This window comes from Ciconia boyciana, chromosome 9 (assembly GCF_034638445.1).
Source record: "Ciconia boyciana chromosome 9, ASM3463844v1, whole genome shotgun sequence".
NCBI classification, from domain to species: Eukaryota; Metazoa; Chordata; class Aves; order Ciconiiformes; family Ciconiidae; genus Ciconia; species Ciconia boyciana.
This window is the reverse complement of record NC_132942.1, coordinates 6,232,498-6,249,211: the sequence shown is the minus strand read 5'-3', so window position 1 is coordinate 6,249,211 and position 16,714 is coordinate 6,232,498. Positions and strand designations below refer to the sequence as shown.

General features: G+C 42.4%; 1 protein-coding gene across 2 annotated transcripts in view; it reads left to right on the top strand.

The window, feature by feature from the left end:
* The window catches only part of ADAMTS2 (ADAM metallopeptidase with thrombospondin type 1 motif 2), a 198,225-nt gene that overhangs the window by 149,072 nt on the left and 32,439 nt on the right, over nt 1–16,714 (top strand). For both annotated transcript variants that reach the window (XM_072872025.1, XM_072872026.1), the window contains exons 6-10: nt 9,513–9,669; nt 10,586–10,691; nt 12,347–12,490; nt 14,427–14,559; nt 16,052–16,165. In XM_072872025.1, the coding sequence (XP_072728126.1) occupies nt 9,513–9,669; nt 10,586–10,691; nt 12,347–12,490; nt 14,427–14,559; nt 16,052–16,165 (654 nt within the window). The remainder of the gene's footprint in view (nt 1–9,512; nt 9,670–10,585; nt 10,692–12,346; nt 12,491–14,426; nt 14,560–16,051; nt 16,166–16,714) is intronic.

Sequence of the window (16,714 nt, the reverse complement as noted above, 5' to 3'; positions counted from 1 at the left end):
CCAGTCTTGTTTGAGTAAGCATTTCTTTTGAAAGCATGTAGCTGATATCTTCAGATTCGTTTGCTTCATTGTAGGCAATTTATATGTATTATCAAGGGTGCCATTTGAATAATCATAATAATTACATTATGGTTCTGTAATTGATGAAGTATGTACCATCAATGTCAGGTTTATGACAGCACTCTGAGCTATTGCCAGTTCTCCACCCCAAACAACCTCCTACTGTACTATGTTTTTTTTTTTAAAGAGGATTATATTATTTTATACAATATGTCATCTGTTGTTAAGAATAATATGGACGATACTTGAGTTGCATAGCAACCAGCTTTTCAGTGATTCTTGCTTGAAGGTACTCCATTCCTTGAAAAGTACTTATTTTTTAATAATTTCAAACACAGGCAACTGTACATTCAAAAGTTTCAATAATTTCAGTAATTGCATTAATTGCCCTGGTAAGATGAAAAAATGGAAAATGTTCCTTGGTGATCACATGTTGAAATTACTTCAGGGGAAAATTCAAAAGATCTGACACAGTTTTATGGAATTAACACTTTGTGTAAGTTGTCACCTCTGGATTTAGACTGACGGTGTGGCAGGTCGAGACCTGCCAGGGAGCACCAGGCTTGGATGCTGGCTGGGTGGTGTGTTCGAGGAGAGGGCAGTGTGTGGCTGTGCTGTGTCTGGGGTAGGTGTGCTGAAGCTACCAGTCCTTTCCGGACTCCTCCACTTTTCTCTTAGTACTTCAAACAAATGAACAACTCCATCTGACATACCAGAGGGGCTGATGTGAAGGCTTCAACCATCCCTGACTGCTGCCCACTCATTTGTCAATTCCATCAATAGGATAGAAAAATGTGTCCTGCAAAGGTACCATATCTGCGGTGGCTTCGGAAGCTACCATGCATTTCTCTGCATTTTCTTTACATTGACTCCCAAAGTCACAGGCTTTTTTTGATGTGATGGGATACTGCAAATAAGTAAACAGGGTATGTGTGGTGCATTTTTCTTCAAATGGGAAAAAGATGAGCTGGCTCGCTTCTGCCTTTTCGACTTCAGTAGTAGGAAGATTGGTTCCAAATTTTGGAAACTGTGGATACATTTGAGATTAATATAATTCAACATTTGGGCAAATTATTCCGTTTAGACCTGTTTTGGTTGTAACAGCTCTGTAATCCAGCTAGCCCTAGAATACTCAGGGGAATAAGCAAAGCAACCACTATCACCAAGTGCAGAGGAGGTGGCAAGAGATGAGCTGAGGATGGATTTAAAAACCCTGACTGGTTATTATAAAATTTATTTGGAAACATTTAAATCCTGAGCACTGCATAAAATCCTCTCATCGCCTCTTTGAGGTGGATGAATAAAGATTATTATTCCCATTTTACAGCTAAAAAACCAAAGACGTTAAGTGTTATTTTCCAAGGCCACACGGAAGGCCACTGGCAGGCTGGGGATACAACCTCATAAATTCCTGGCTCCAGCCCCACGCTCTGTCCATTGACAATGGTGACTTTGTGTGCAGATGAGCTGCCCTTGCACAGCGGCAGAGAAAAGCACACACGTTAGCTGGGATGGGTATAATTAAGACAGTTACTAATGAAAAAAAAGTCAAAAATACTTCTGCAGGAACTGCAGGGGTTTCAATAAATGCAGCCATCTGAGGATTTATGAGGGTTATTTCTTGGGAAATGTGAACGTGGCAGTGCAGGACACCCCTGAGCTCTCCTTTGGAGCAACATGCACAGCTCAAGTCACCTGTATTCAGACTGGAACAGGGTGGGATAGGCTGAGGGGTGTTGTGTCTGCTCTGCACACATATGGGATGGCAACCAGTAGGGAAAGAAAACCCATGTTAGCTATAAACCAATGTTGGCCCCAGAACAAGTGGTTGTACTCTGGCCATGTGGTAACTTGGTCAAATTGAGAGAGGAACATGACTCCCAAGGCAGAGAGCCTTTCAAAAAGATTAGGGGAGAGAAGAAAACCCAAATGGCTTTAAGATGGCAGTTCAGGAAGAAGGTAATATGGGTTGGATGCCTGCAATCTCATAGGACAGGACTGTTCAACTGAGAAGGATTTTTCAGTTGTGTATGTCTGAGATATTAGCAGAGCTCCTGCTGCCTTCATTTGGGGCAAGATTTTACCTTCGATCTTTTCATAAAATGGTGCTCTCTCTGTCTCTGCCATCTGACCTTTTCATGTCTAAGCTTGATGCAAGCAGGGAAGATGTTCTCGGTTCAGCCAGGATGGAAAGCGGTGGTTCAGTCTGAGCCAGGTTCTTCTCTCTGTTTCCCAGAGCATGGCACAGGTGACACAGCTGAGATGGAAGGACAAGCCAGGTTTATCCCTTAAATCTGATGTTCATCCTTACCATTTTGCTTCTCACCCTGGTTGGAGGGAAAGGGATGAATGCTCCCTCATCTCTGCTTGTCGCGGGAAGAGGTGAAGACTCTGGCTGAGAGCAGTTGTGCCTGGCAAGGCAAGGGGATTGTTAGCTGTAACCCCCCTGCTCAAAGCAGGGTCACCCAGAGCAGGTTGCTTGGGACCTCGTCCAACTGAGTTTTGAATATCTCCAAAGACAGAGACTCCACAATCTCTCTGGGAAACCTTTCCCAATATTTGGCCACTCTTATGGTAAAACTACAGTAACACTTACAGTTTTTTTTCTTGCATTTAAATGGAATTTCTTATATTTCATATTTTAAAATATTTCAATATTTCATAAATATTTCAATACTTTCATAAATATTTCAATATTTAAATTTATATTTTTGCTCATTGCCTCTGTCCTTTCTCTGGAGACCACTGAGAAGAATTTGGCTCAGTCGTCTTTACTCCCCTCCCAATAGGTATTTATATACATTGACGAGATGCCCCCGAGCCTCCTCTTCTCCAGCCTCTCCTTGTATTAGAAGGTCACTAATGTGAGTTGAGTGTCTTAGTTTTCCACTGACATTGGTAGATGCAGAAGACCCAAAAGTATCAGCAGGAATCAAGCCCTGATCTTGCAATGTGCTATACAAACATGTCTGAAGATGGAGTTCCTGATCCCAGCCTTTGGCCATCTCCAGTAACCAGTTCTGCACGGGTTGAGTTGCAAGGCCAGAACCTACATATTATATAGCATTCTGGCTGCTGTTCATATTTTTGCACTGGTTTTGTATGTTTAGGGTGGGGATAAAGATGAGAGGAGATACTGTCCCTCTTATTTTTTATCTGGGTAAATAGTTGAATTGCCTTATTTATATATTAGACACATAGCTTATAATTTCCCAGTGTGTTTTGTTGGGACCTTGAAGAGTGTAGAGCTGGCTGATAGCATAAACAGTGCTTTGTGTTCCTGATCTGCTTACATTTGTACAGAACTAGAGACTGAAAAATGTTTACAAACTGCTGCCATAAGAAAGCTTTACAAATCCTTCGAATGCAAAATGACAGTTTGCTGAATGAGCTATTTTTGTTAGTTTGGTTACCATGGACACTCAATAATTGTATTTATTTACTTTTTGGTTGTCTTGTTCAGGATGAGAGAAGAATATAGAAGATCTAATCCAATATTCAATGAATAATAGAAGTGCCAAGTAGAAACAATGTAAACAATGTGTTTTGCAGAGACTTTACACATTCAAGAAGGGAAAGTCATATGCTGAATTGTTTCCCGAGTGTGTGCACTGCTATGGTCCAACTTTTGCTACCATAGATTGAAGCCTGTCAAGTTAAGCATATTTCTGCTCCTTCTGGAGCTACTGAAGAGGAGCAAAGCCTTCTCCATTGGTACTCTTGGAGCACCACCTAATGGATGAGTTAGGAAGGGTCCTTTTCCAGGAAGCTTCTGACCAGCCTAAATTTCTTCTGTTCTTATCATCAAGTACCGGCTCATCAACACCATTGCAAAGTTGTACCCAGTTATGCCAAATGTCAGATAAATAAAACAGTTGGTTAAGGAAAGCTGCCATTCTGTGTGTGATACCAGTGTGTCTTTCACATGTACTGGCAACTTGAACTTTCCTTAAAAGTTTGGGTAGACCATACACTAAATTTACAGTTTTCTTCTAAGATACTTTTGTATTTGAAATTGTTAAAGAAAGAAAATTGGACATATTTCTTACTTTCCAAACAATCTCCACCAGTATTTGAAGGACATTCCAGTCAGCTTCATAAATTCTTGTTCTTCAGGGTCTTCATAACAGAGAACTGAATATCACACTGGTAACTTCCCAAAAGACAAGACAGGTAGCAAAGAAGGCTCGAAGGCCTCTGGATCTGTGTAGTAACAACTTTCAACCATTTCTTACCGCCCTGCTTTGCCTTTTTGTATAAATGGTAGTTGCAACTCGATTGTTTTCTATTTTTGTTTAGTTTTTTCTGCTGCTTCCATCTAAGAAGGAAGGGAGTAGAGAATAAATGAAGGCAGAGTCAAAAAAGAAGGAAAATGGAAGGCATTAGTAGATGTTGAGTTTCCCAGAGCAAGGATCTCAGCTGGTTCTCTAGGGCAGAGTGTCCTCGTAACCCTCTGTGTTGTCTCCTCGCATGGGGGATGTTCTCCCAGCTGAGGCCTTTCCACTTCTTGGCCAACATCTCCATCTGTTTCCATCAGCAGTTCTCTGAAATGCCCACAGATTTTTTGCTTTTCTTGCTGTGAGAAGGAAAGTTTCTCTTTCCATTGGCAGTTTTCCTGCTGATCAGCTGAGTAATGCTCTCCACAGGCCTGCTGTCCTGTTTGGAAAGAGGTCCTTGCTAGCCAGGTCTGAGCTCCTAGCCAGCTGCAGGACCTGCATGTTCCTGGCAGTGTGGGCCCTTTGCTGGCCAACAGTAACACCTACACCTCTTCTCCATATGCAGCCTGCTAGCCCCCAAACTTTCTCCGTTTGAAGTCTGACAAAGAGGGATTTTACCTTTACTTGTAGTCCTTATTACTGTACATAGTTCATCTCTTTTCCTCTTTCTCCATTCGCTTTGTCCATTTAATAAGGGGCAGGGCTTTTCCGAGTCTGATGAAAGCTCCCCATTGACTTCCAACAGAAAATATTATCAAGTGTTATCTGATATCTCTACAAGAGTAAATTTTTGGACAACATCCTTCCAAAACATATTACATCTGCCCTGTCTAGTAACAAGCTGTGCCTGGTCCCATGATTTCCTAACCTCCTTTCTTGCAGGACAGCAGCATTTATCTTTAAAGGCGAGGCAGCTGAAAAAGTGAATAAAAATGCAATATAAAGATATGTCTGGCTCAGGAAATCTCTGATCCAAAGACCACTGGAGCCTTGGAGGTTATTTGGAGGCAAGTACTACACTGTACTTGCACCGCTCTAATTCCCTTCCCTGGGCATCCCATTGCTTACGATCAGGAGAGGACCATGGCTTACATGGCTCTTTGCACTGTGAACCAGTGCAAAACCATTGCGTAGCACAGTGAGGTTGACTTGGACCCCAGATTGGCAGTTCCCTGGCCATACAGTATTCACTGTTAGTACTGTTGGAGCCTTTCTGATTTGGAAGTCCTTGACAAACTGCAGAAAGTGGGAATTCGGGTGAAAATTTGCTAGGAATCAGGTGGGTTTCTCTTTTCAGGCTGCTACATTAGAGTGAAGAAAGACAAGGGGTTAGATGATTTGAGTGCTCAGTGGACTTTGAGTACTCAGCAGGTAGACTGAGTTTTTCCTCTTACTCTTTGGAAGTCCTCCTCACTGACACAGAACCTCAACTTGCTATTTATATCTGTAGCACGTGGACACTTAAAATCATTGGCTTCCTACTGGATGCATTGTTTCCCAACTTAAAGAGCAGTAGGGCTCAATTTTACATGTGACACATTTTTGATGTAAAATTGTGTCATTGGCAAAGAAGTCGGGCCATCAGCTGAAACATGTTTTATAGACTTGTGTGTTCTCGGTTTCTCCTCTTATGCCAAAGGGATTTTCTTCATTTTCCCCATTGTGTTGTACGCAAAAAACCCCACAATACTCCACATTAACCATCTGGTTCTCCTTTTATTTGCTTGAAGACAAACTAAAATCACTGTTTTGATAAATAAACATTGAGATGCTCTTGGACTGAACCAGTGGTTTTGCTCTCAGAGCGGACTTCGGTATACAGTGAAAACAGTTGTCGACTCATGCCAGATGCCAAGGCAGTGCCCAAACCATGGGAGCTGCTGGGTACGCTGCGGCAGACTGATCTGGTCTCTGGCAGACTCGATGTTCGTCAGACAAGTGCTGCAAGCTGCTGTGTTAGTTCATGCAGAGACTAGTCTTTTGCTTTTGTGCTGGGGTCTGCTGCAAAGGTTTCAGTTTAGGGGATAGGGAAGATGTGACATACGACAGGGGAGAGGTATAAACCATGGTTATTTAGAATTTATTGCTTTTTTTATATTCTGTGCTTGTTTGCTGATCATGCAGAGATTTCTTTGCAAATATTTGGATACCCTTAAGCAAAGCACATGTTGATAGAGCGTATTTTTTGTTTGTTGTCTGATCAATGCATCTTATGAGAGGTGATGATTTTCATTTGGTAGTGTGGTGGGTTGACCCTGGCTGGACACCAGCTGCCCACCAAAGCCGCTCTGTCACTCCTCTCCTCAGCTGGACAGGGGAGAGAAAATATAATGAAAGGCTTGTGGGTTGAGATAAGGACAGGGAGAGATCACTCGCCAACTACTGTCACGGGCAAAACAGACTCGACTTGGGGAAATCAGAGTAAGGCAATGAGAAAATAAAAACCAAATCTTAAAACACCTTCCCCCCACCCCTCCCTTCTTCCCGGGCCTAACTTTACTCCCCGTTTTCTCTACCTCCTCCCTGCCAGCGGCGCAGGGCAATGGGGGTTGCGGTCAGTTCATCACACACTCTCTGCTGCTCCTTCCTCCTCAGGGGGAGGACTCCTCACACTCTTCCCCGGCTCCAGTGTGGGTCCCTTCCATGGGTTGCATTCCTTCAGGAACAGACTGCTCCAGCGTGGGTCCCCCACGGGTCCACAGGTCCTGCCAGGAGCCTGCTCCAGCATGGGCTTCCCACAGGGTCACGGCCTCCTTCGGGCATCCACCTGCTCCGGCGTGGGGTCCTCCATGGGCTGCAGGTGGATATCTGCTCCACCATGGACCTCCATGGGCTGCAGGTGGATATCTGCTCCACCATGGACCTCCATGGGCTGCAGGTGGATATCTGCTCCACCATGGACCTCCATGGGCTGCAGGGGGACAGCCTGCCTCACCATGGTCTGCACCAGGGGCTGCAGGGGAACCTCTGCTCCAGCACCTGGAGCACCTCCTCCCCCTCCTCCTTCACTGACCTTGGTGTCTGCAGAGCTGTTCCTCTCACATATTCTCACTCCTCTCTCCAGCTGCAGTTGCGCAGTTTTTTCCCCCCCTTCTTAAATATGTTATCACAGAGGTGCTACCACCATTGCTGATGGGCTCAGCCTTGGCCAGCGGTGGGTCCGTCTTGGAGCCGGCTGGCATTGGCTCTGTTGGGCATGGGGGAAGCTTCTAGCAGCTTCTCACAGAAGCCACCACTGTCACGCTCCTGCTACCAAAACCTTGCCATGCAAACCCAATACAGGTAGAATGTACAGAATGAGGTCATTATGAGACAACAAACTATTAGCAAGCGATACACGACTTGAGATTTTTCAACTTCATTTTACAGCATTCTTTGCTTTTTGAATCTTGCAGTAAGATTTCTCACTGAGCTCTTCGAAAGGATTAATTTCTTTTGTGAAGCTTTGGAGAAATGAGAACAAGGTGGAGATGATGTAAATAGGTTTTTTGTTTGTTTGCTTGTTTGTTTGTTTTACCACTGATGGATGTTATTAAATGCTTCAACAATGGTCAAACCTTGTTTAAATGAATAGGACTTTTGCTTGAAGAGCCAGGATTTTACCCTGTAATAGTCACTCAAAGTTTGTTTAAGTCTGCTTTTATAAATATATGAAGATGCAATAAAGGCACCTCAACTGTCCCACCATTTTAATACAGTTATTAGTTCAGTTTCCAAGGAATTATAGCTGGAAGCAGTATGATCCAGCATGGGATTATATTACAACTTTTTCATTCCACAGTGGTATCAGAATCCAAACTGTGCTTCTATTTGGTTTATTAATTTGTTTTTCTGAACATTTGCAGAATTGTAATATCCCAGTTTTGCCAAAATCAGACCTCAGTTTGGCAGACTTTTCTTTTATCAATTCCAGTTGTTCTTCCACAACCCTTTGAGGATTTTCTTTTTCATGTAGTCAATACTCTGTGTACTCCATCATGCACTCAATTAGAGGACACGTCAAATACGTCTTTATTTAAACATGAACTATATTACTTCTCTCTTATTTTTGGCCCAGGCTAGGTTTTGCTCTACATTAAGTATTTTGGAATGACAAATGCTTACAGTACAGTATAGCATCTAAATTGTAGTGGTTTGTGTTATGATTACAGTGTTGTCATGGTAATATAATTTTTGCAAATGAAAAGCCAGGGTTCACAGATGTAGTTCTTACAAATCCTGGAAGGCCTGGGATGGGTCAATTAGTCATACATTTTATAGCATCCCACATACAATAAGTTTTCTTAAGTCTTACCAATGCACAGTATTAAGTAGAATTAGCTGGGAATTCTTAAGAAAGTACCATTTTGAAAAAAGGCAAATGTACCAGTTGTTGGATTTTAAAATACCTTTCTCCTTCTTGTTCAAGAGAATTGTCCTTTCACCGCACCTAACGCACGTTAGCTCGTTTGAGTCAGCTAAGCTGTGTCGGTGTGCCACATGTAATGTGCAGTTTATAGGGAGAATGGCATACCACAGTGTGCTACCTTCTGAATGATCTTCAGATATAGAATGGGATAAAGAAAATGCACTTTAAAAGGCAGTCATTGAGAAAGTCCATTTCTGAAAGTACACAGCTGAAAAAAGCACACTTAGTTTTTACACTTAAAACATCCAGTAGTGTTCAAAGGTCTGACAAAACAGCCTTAGCAGCTCTGTTCCATGCCAAAAGTGGCTGATGAACCAGGGCTGGGTGCTGGCCATCTGCTGTTGTTGGCATTTGCTTCCCTTGGCCATTAGGCATTGCCCTTCCCCACGGTAGGTTAGTCTCCACTGGCCAACAGCCGCTGCAGTTCCAACAGGGACACGGGCTCTGTTGGAAACTCTATATCCAGACTGGAGGTGATGGTGCAAGCTGGTGCCAGGGTGGCATAGAAATAATAACACACAGTGCACAATGCAATATCAGTTTTGTCATTAAAATACCGTTTTTGGGTTTTTTTTGTCTTTTGTTATATCTTAGACCTCATTAATATGTCATGGAAATTGCACTTAATATAACCATGAGCATTAGCTACTTTCTTACTTTCTTGATCCAATAAAATTTGTTTCTGAAGTGTAATTGTCTCTTTATTAAGAATAGACTTTTAATCGACATGGAATGTTTATTCAAGTGCCTGAACAAGTTGGGAAAAAAAAATTGTGATGCTTTTAATAAATAACTATTGGTGTCTTTTTTTTCCTGCGCATATGCAGTCTATGAGTCTGATAGAGATTGGGAACCCTTCACAAAGTCTGGAAAATGTGTGTCGCTGGGCCTACTTGCAACAGAAACCTGACACTGGGCATGCAGAATATCACGACCATGCTATCTTTCTCACAAGGCAGGATTTTGGTCCATCTGGCATGCAAGGTAAGATATTAATCAGGTTTTGTTTTGTAAATGTCAAGACTTCTGAGCAGCATTTGTGTTTATCACTTAGCAAGGCTAGTTACGCAAAGTTTAACTGCGTATCTTTTGCTTAGTTTTGGTCAATGTTTTTTTTCCCCAAGAGCTCCGCATACGGCCATTTTCAGTTGTAACTTTCACTTATTATTTTTTCCTTTCTTACTGGTGGGATTATTTATTGGATCATTTCTTTGCTCTTGCTGAAGCCAAGCAAATGGGATCCCTATGTAAACAGTCCTGAAAATGCCCAAAGATTAAAGAATAGATTTTGTGTTTAAAAAGTCTCCAAAGCTTTTGCCATGTTCCAGCAGGATTGCCAAGAAATATTGTTACAGAGAGGTCTGGAACAGCAGGGCCAAGTGCTGTCCACTTTTTCCTTTTTTCAGGACTCTACCTCCTGTGAGATCAGATTTGTTCACTGGAGGGGATAAATCTCAGAGCTTTCCCGTTCCTTTTGGGTTGGCCAGATGTGCTGTCAGCACAGAGCTGGGGCTTTGCTCCTGTGTTCGCTGAGGGCTGGAACTGCACTGAGCTCCTCATGAGCTGTAACACAGCAGCATGTGGTGTCCTTTTCCTCTTGCCTTCCCCCATTGCCTCATGCACTTGGAGAAGGCAATTGCAGGATGGTCCTAGAGGTAACAACAGTTTTCTTGGTAAGCCAGGAATATAGTTTTAATTTGTTCAACAGGCTGGTTTCATCTGTTTTGTAGATGAAGGGTGCACATTATTAAATGTTCGGGGGCAGGGGCAGAGGTCTCTTGAGAGGACCACTTCAACTGTATTTGTGTCACAACAGAAGACCGATGTTTGTTGTTCAGCTTCTCACCACATTGCCTTTCCATACTTGTTCATTTTCTGGAACACGGGGTGTTTCTCACAGGCTATGCTCCAGTCACTGGAATGTGTCATCCTGTTCGAAGCTGCACTCTCAACCATGAAGATGGTTTTTCATCTGCATTTGTGGTGGCTCATGAAACTGGACATGTGTGAGTAGAACTGTGGACATCCTGTGTCCTACCTTATAATGTCTTTGGTCCGGACAAATATCCATGACATCGGAAAGATGCAGTTTACGTTAAAAAAGGACATTCAGGGTTAGCCCTGGCTTCAGATCTAGCTCTCTCAAGACTTTCTTTATAGTCTTCAATAAGCTTTATATTTTCGTGTTTTCAAATGGAAAAAGGAACTAATACCAAAATACCTTCCAGGGCTGCTGTGAGAGTAGATTGAATGATGTATTATAGTCTCCTGGTGGAAATGTAAAGTACTCATAATGATGAAATATGAATTTATTGAGTCAGTGGAATACATGATTCTTGAAAACAATCCATATTAAATAAGCACATCGTCTGTATATGTTACTGCTGGTAAAGAATAGAATACTGTATAGAAATGAGGTGCCAAGCACTGAGGTTACAACTGTTCTATATATTTCATATAAACAATGCAATCATTGTACTTATTGATCTGATTAGAACCAATGATCGGGCAGCAGTTGTCAGAGCTTTGGTTTCTCCCAGAGCGTTTTAGTTTCCCTCTTTGCAGAGAACACCCACTGATTTCCCATTTTCTCTTTGGTAGAACAACAGTTCCCAGAAGGCTTTTTCTGAACAGTTTCAATCTATTCTGTTTTCCCTAAGAAAGCCTGCAGGCCCTTTTCTCTTTGTTGTATCAGAATTATTAAGGGCTTTAAACAAAAAATTGCCAAAGTTTATTGAATCTCACTGTAAACGTATCTTAATTAGACAGGGACATAGAATTGATACCCAGATGGTATTTGATTCCAGAATTTTTGAATTAGGATTAAAAAGAATACACAGTGAGCTCTAAAAGAGATACCACTGAAGAATGTATGTAGTCCCTCAAATCACATTCAGCCCCAGTCTGTTAATTTGGTTTAAGTTATGGACAGATATCGCCCGTGTTAGTCAAACAGTGCTCATATAAAAAATGCAATATAAGATCCTAACAAAGGGAAGGAAAAAATATATTCATATTAAAGCCAAAAAGAAATTTTAAAATATCTGTAACTTGGGGTAATTTTCTAGAAAGCACCCAACACTTTCCAGGCTGTTTCACATTTGAACAATGTGGAATTGCTACTGGGCAATAGCAGCAACTAGTCTAAACTAGCTTTCAGTGTGGCGTCTTTTTTTTCCATGCAAAGGACTTGTCTACAATTGCAAATGACTTCAGAAAAGCTAAGGTGTGATTTTTAAAAAGTTAGATGAACTCCTGAATACTTCCAGATTGGAGTATGAATAAATTTCTGTTAGTATTCCTGGAGGGTCGACTAGATCCTTAATCCAGAAATGGATTCATTTAGCCATAGTTATTCACAAATGTGGATGTGCACAGAAGTCCAAAGAAGGCATTTTTAGTCTATTTTGAAAGTGGATTAAGCTAATCACGTGAAAATACTCAAGGGTCAGTGCTTCTGTGTGGGAGCTACTACAGACTAGCTTCAGCTTCAGTCTCACCCTGTCTTATTTCTCATGACTTTGCTCATGTGGACAAGGGTCATGGGACTTAAGAACCTTGTTGCAATCAACCACTGGTGACATTTGGGATGTGAAAGCACTTGGGCACTCAAGAGTTCCCCTGCGATGTAACTGTGCTGGCTCTCTCCTGTGTGGGGCAGTTTAGGCATGGAGCATGACGGCCAAGGGAACAGATGTGGGGATGAAGTCCGCCTGGGGAGCATCATGGCCCCCCTCGTGCAAGCTGCGTTTCATCGTTTCCACTGGTCTCGTTGCAGCCAGCAAGAGCTGAATCGATATCTCCAGTGAGTAGCTGTTAAGCAGCCTCTGTCCTTTGATTATGAAGCATGTAAGAACAATTCTGCATCTTGCATTTGTGCTTTCTCCTTTTGTTAGTTACTCAAATGGGGTTGAATAAAACAAACAAAGAATCCCCCCCATCCTGTTGGGAACAAGATGCTTTCCCATCAATTACAAATAATTATATAAGTTCTCAATTAGTTTGATTTCAGTCCCTTTAAAATTGTTCTCATTTCGTCTATTCATTTTATAGACATTGATAGTATATATGCTGTCCTCGCAGGGGTTATGAGAAGACACTATTCCTAATCTCATTGCTAACTTTCCTCCCTCCCTAATGTAACCTCTAGCTGGAGGAGCGCCTATGCTACCCAGCAGCATGGTGTCTATCTTAGAGATACCAAATTTGGCTTCAAGGGCCATTTGTTGCTTGTGACACCTGTCAATGATAAGGTGGTGCTGCCTAAAGAGGAAACTCTGCCCTTTAAGTGCTCAGGGCTTTTCTTGACTTTAATAGATATCTAAAGAAAAGACGTGGTTCTAGAATTAATTCTTTAGTTGTCACATTTTCTTTAAGTACCCAAAATGCAAAAGCTGTTTTATTCTCCAGTCCTTGTAACAGCTTCATCCATGTCCCCTGCCTTCCCTTTGAACCTGACCCTGCGCTGGAGTTCCCTGACAAACTGATGTTTATGACCATGTTTTTGCTCCTCGTAGAAAAGGTCTTTCCTTTGTTGTTATGTGCAAGTTGTATGGAAAAATATGGGGAAACTACTAGGATACCCAACAAAGGCTGAAAATAAGTCGGAAAAAAATGCAGCAAAATACATGAAGTAAACATGACTTAGTCTTTTAGTCCATATTTTTATTATCTTAGATATCTTAGGTATGGCAATAAGGAATAAAAATATTGTGAGAGAAGTGTGATTGTTTCAATTAGCAAGATCCTTTGGAGCTTTAGCCATTCAATAAAAATCATCTGGCCTAGAGGGCTGCTTTACATTCTTTTAAATACAGCTATTTTAAAATATCTTATAACAAAGCAGAACGACGGTTTGCTTTGAAGTAAATCTAACCTCAAAATTCTGCTTTCAGCTATTGGTATCTTCAAGGCAACCTGAATGATTGCCAGAATAGACTCGTGTATGGTGTCCTCATGTGTGTTAAATAACTCGGAGACATTTCAGAGATACTGTTGATCATGTTGGTCTTGTGAATTAACCAATGATTATACCATGTTAACCATTCAGTGATACTAGCATCAGTCCTCTGTTCTCCACGCAACTTAGTCAGACATGATTCTAGTACGTTACAGGCTGTCCTCACGATTTAGGACAAGAGGAGGAACTCCCGTAGTCATCACACAGAAGGGAAACTTGGTACAAATTATGGATGGAGCTGAGAGCTATCAGGAGAAACAGAGCGGGAACAAACCTGAGTATTTAATGCGGGCAGGAAAGTACACATGCTTGTAAATGAGTCGCTGCTTCTCAGCAAGGACAGAGGAAAACTGCAAGCTTAGTGGTAATCTCGTAAGGTTGCCCTGGCTTCTGCTTCTAAAACTTCACTTGAAAGACAGTTGCAGGCAGCAAGAAATGCCACAAATGGAAAATTAATTAAACTTTCTTTTCTTCTTGGTCTCATGTGGATTCTTCCTTTGATTCCTTTTACATAAGGAGCCTGGGGACTGATAGGAATTTACCTGCAAGCTAAATGGAAATTACAATGGAAGGGCTTCAGAAAAAACCATATAGAATCCATTAAAGGTGGATACAACATGATAAAGTTAATGTGAGTGTAACTGCAATATTAGCTGCTCTTCACGACCAGTGTCTGAGAAATCGTAGGCTCTGTTTTGTTTGGAACAAAAAGGCACTGAAACCACAAACACTGTGCAAGTCTCACAGCCCCATCTGTTACTGTAATTTTTGCCTGTTGCAGTTCCTATGATTGTCTGCGTGATGATCCCTTCGAACATGACTGGCCTTCCCTTCCACAGCTGCCAGGAATTCACTACTCCATGAATGAGCAGTGCCGTTTTGACTTTGGTTTGGGCTACATGATGTGCACAGCTGTGAGTACTTAAGCTCGGCTTCTGCTATTTCTCACCCAGGAGTCTTGTAAGTGTCTCTGAAATGCCCTCAATAGGGACAGTGTAGTGAAGCCCACAAGGAAAGATGTTGTGCCCACTTAGCTGTGAGCAAGGAGTAACAACTGAATGCTGACAAATATGTTATTTTAAGTATCTCTGTCTTTTTTTTTAAGAACTGGAGTTACAGAAATAATTATTCTGTAGTTTCATAAATAGCTGTAGACTTCAAGCAAACAAGCTTGCTGCGTTATTAAGCCTCCTATTGCTGGCAGCTAATTATTTTGCCAAAAAAATCCCACCCAGATGTGAAGGAGGTGGATTTGGTGGCACATCTTTTAGTGCTAACATGGGGCAGTACGCTTTTATGATCCAATTTTACGGAAACTGTGATGCATTTTGATGCCTAGCATGAGAAAATAAGCGTGACAGCAAGTAGAGCAACTTGCAAGGACTCTTGATGACATGGTTTGCTCTCTTGTACCAGGAAAACAATTGACAAAGTCTAAATTTAAAGCAAGGCAAGATTAGTGCAGTTCTCAGTGGATTGGCCTCAGAAAGCAGAGTTTTCTGCAGCAGGACTATGCCTCCCACCTCCAGCTCCTCGAGTAGGATAAAATATTAAATGGAAAGAGATGTTTTCAGCTGGTGTGGCAGCTGCTAGCACATAACATTTCTGCTTTGATTCCCATCTGCAGGAATACGTGTGCCGAGTGGTGTCTCTAGATAATGGATGAGAACCTTTAAAGCATCAGCTGTAGTATTGTGTCTTGATGCAATTCCCACTGATGCTGCTTTGGAAGAATGTCCCAGCCAAAGAGGGTCTTTTCTTACAGCCGTTGTCCAGAGCCTGCGAGACGAAGGCTTTCTATTCTTCTTTGTTCAGAATAGCCAAAAGCATGTCCAGACATCATGTTCTAGTATATTGTGTGGTGGGTGGTTCTCATCCTCTCCTATACAAGCTCTTGCATTGTAGGTAAAATGCTGATTTATTAATTGGGTCAGGGTCCTGAGCTCAAATTTCCATCCTCCTACGAAGGTGATTGCAACAGCTGAGCTACAGTCTGAGCAGCTCATTTCCCTCTCCCATGAGTACTCAAGTATTTTTTGTTTTGTTTGCCAAATGAAGCAGCACCATTTGGAGAAACTGTAAGAAAAGGCAGTGTGTGTCTTACCATTCAGTGAACTGGTTTCCCCCTTGCTCAGTCTGCCTTTGGTCACTAGTGTAAAACTATTTTTGCCCGACCTTGTTCTGTTGAATGCAGGTGGGATCTCACTTCAGAGTCATTGATGATTTTGCATGAAAGCTCAGATATGCTCAGTCCACAGACACCACGTTGTTCCTCAGGAATCAGTGATAACAGCTGGCGTTTTACTGCTAGGAAAGGAAAAACCCCACCATGCTGCAGCTTCTATTGCAGTTTCCAGTGGGAGCTCTCTTGAAGCATTGTCCGCTCTGGTTTTTCTTGTGTTTCAGTTCCGTACATTTGATCCCTGCAAGCAGCTGTGGTGTAGCCACCCTGAGAACCCCTACTTCTGCAAAACAAAGAAAGGGCCTCCGCTGGACGGGACCATGTGTGCACCAGGAAAGGTGAGAGCGGGTGCTGCGTATACCCGCACGCTTACGTGTGTTCATGTGTGTTTGTGTGTAGTTGGGGATGTTCCCTTAAAATCAAGGGGAAGATGAGAAGAACCTATCTTGAGGGCTTGAAGTCTGGTAAGATGTGGGGCAAACTCATGAGTGCAAGTAAGGCTGTTGAGCAGCATGAGGGGAAGAGGCAGGGGCTGGGGCTGGTGTGTCCTGCACGGCAGCTCTGTGACCATTGAACCCCATTGTCATGCAAGTCATGGAAGTATCTGCAGATTGCCCTGTGCTTCTTGGCAAGTCTTTGCGGCAGAGCCAAAAATGGGGAAATTTCCACTTGCCCACAACTTGTGTGAGGTCACGGGGGTTGTGTTTGTTTTGGTGATGTTGTAGTGATGCTGACTGGCCTCCCTGGAGCTGGGGGTGCAGAAAGCAGTGAGGTCCTGGAGATGACAGCCCAGATAAGGCTGCTGTGGCTGCCCTGAGGGAAAGGATGGATGTGGGAGTTGAGTGCCAGCTAGAGAGAGCCAACATGACAGCAGAGAGGAACTATGA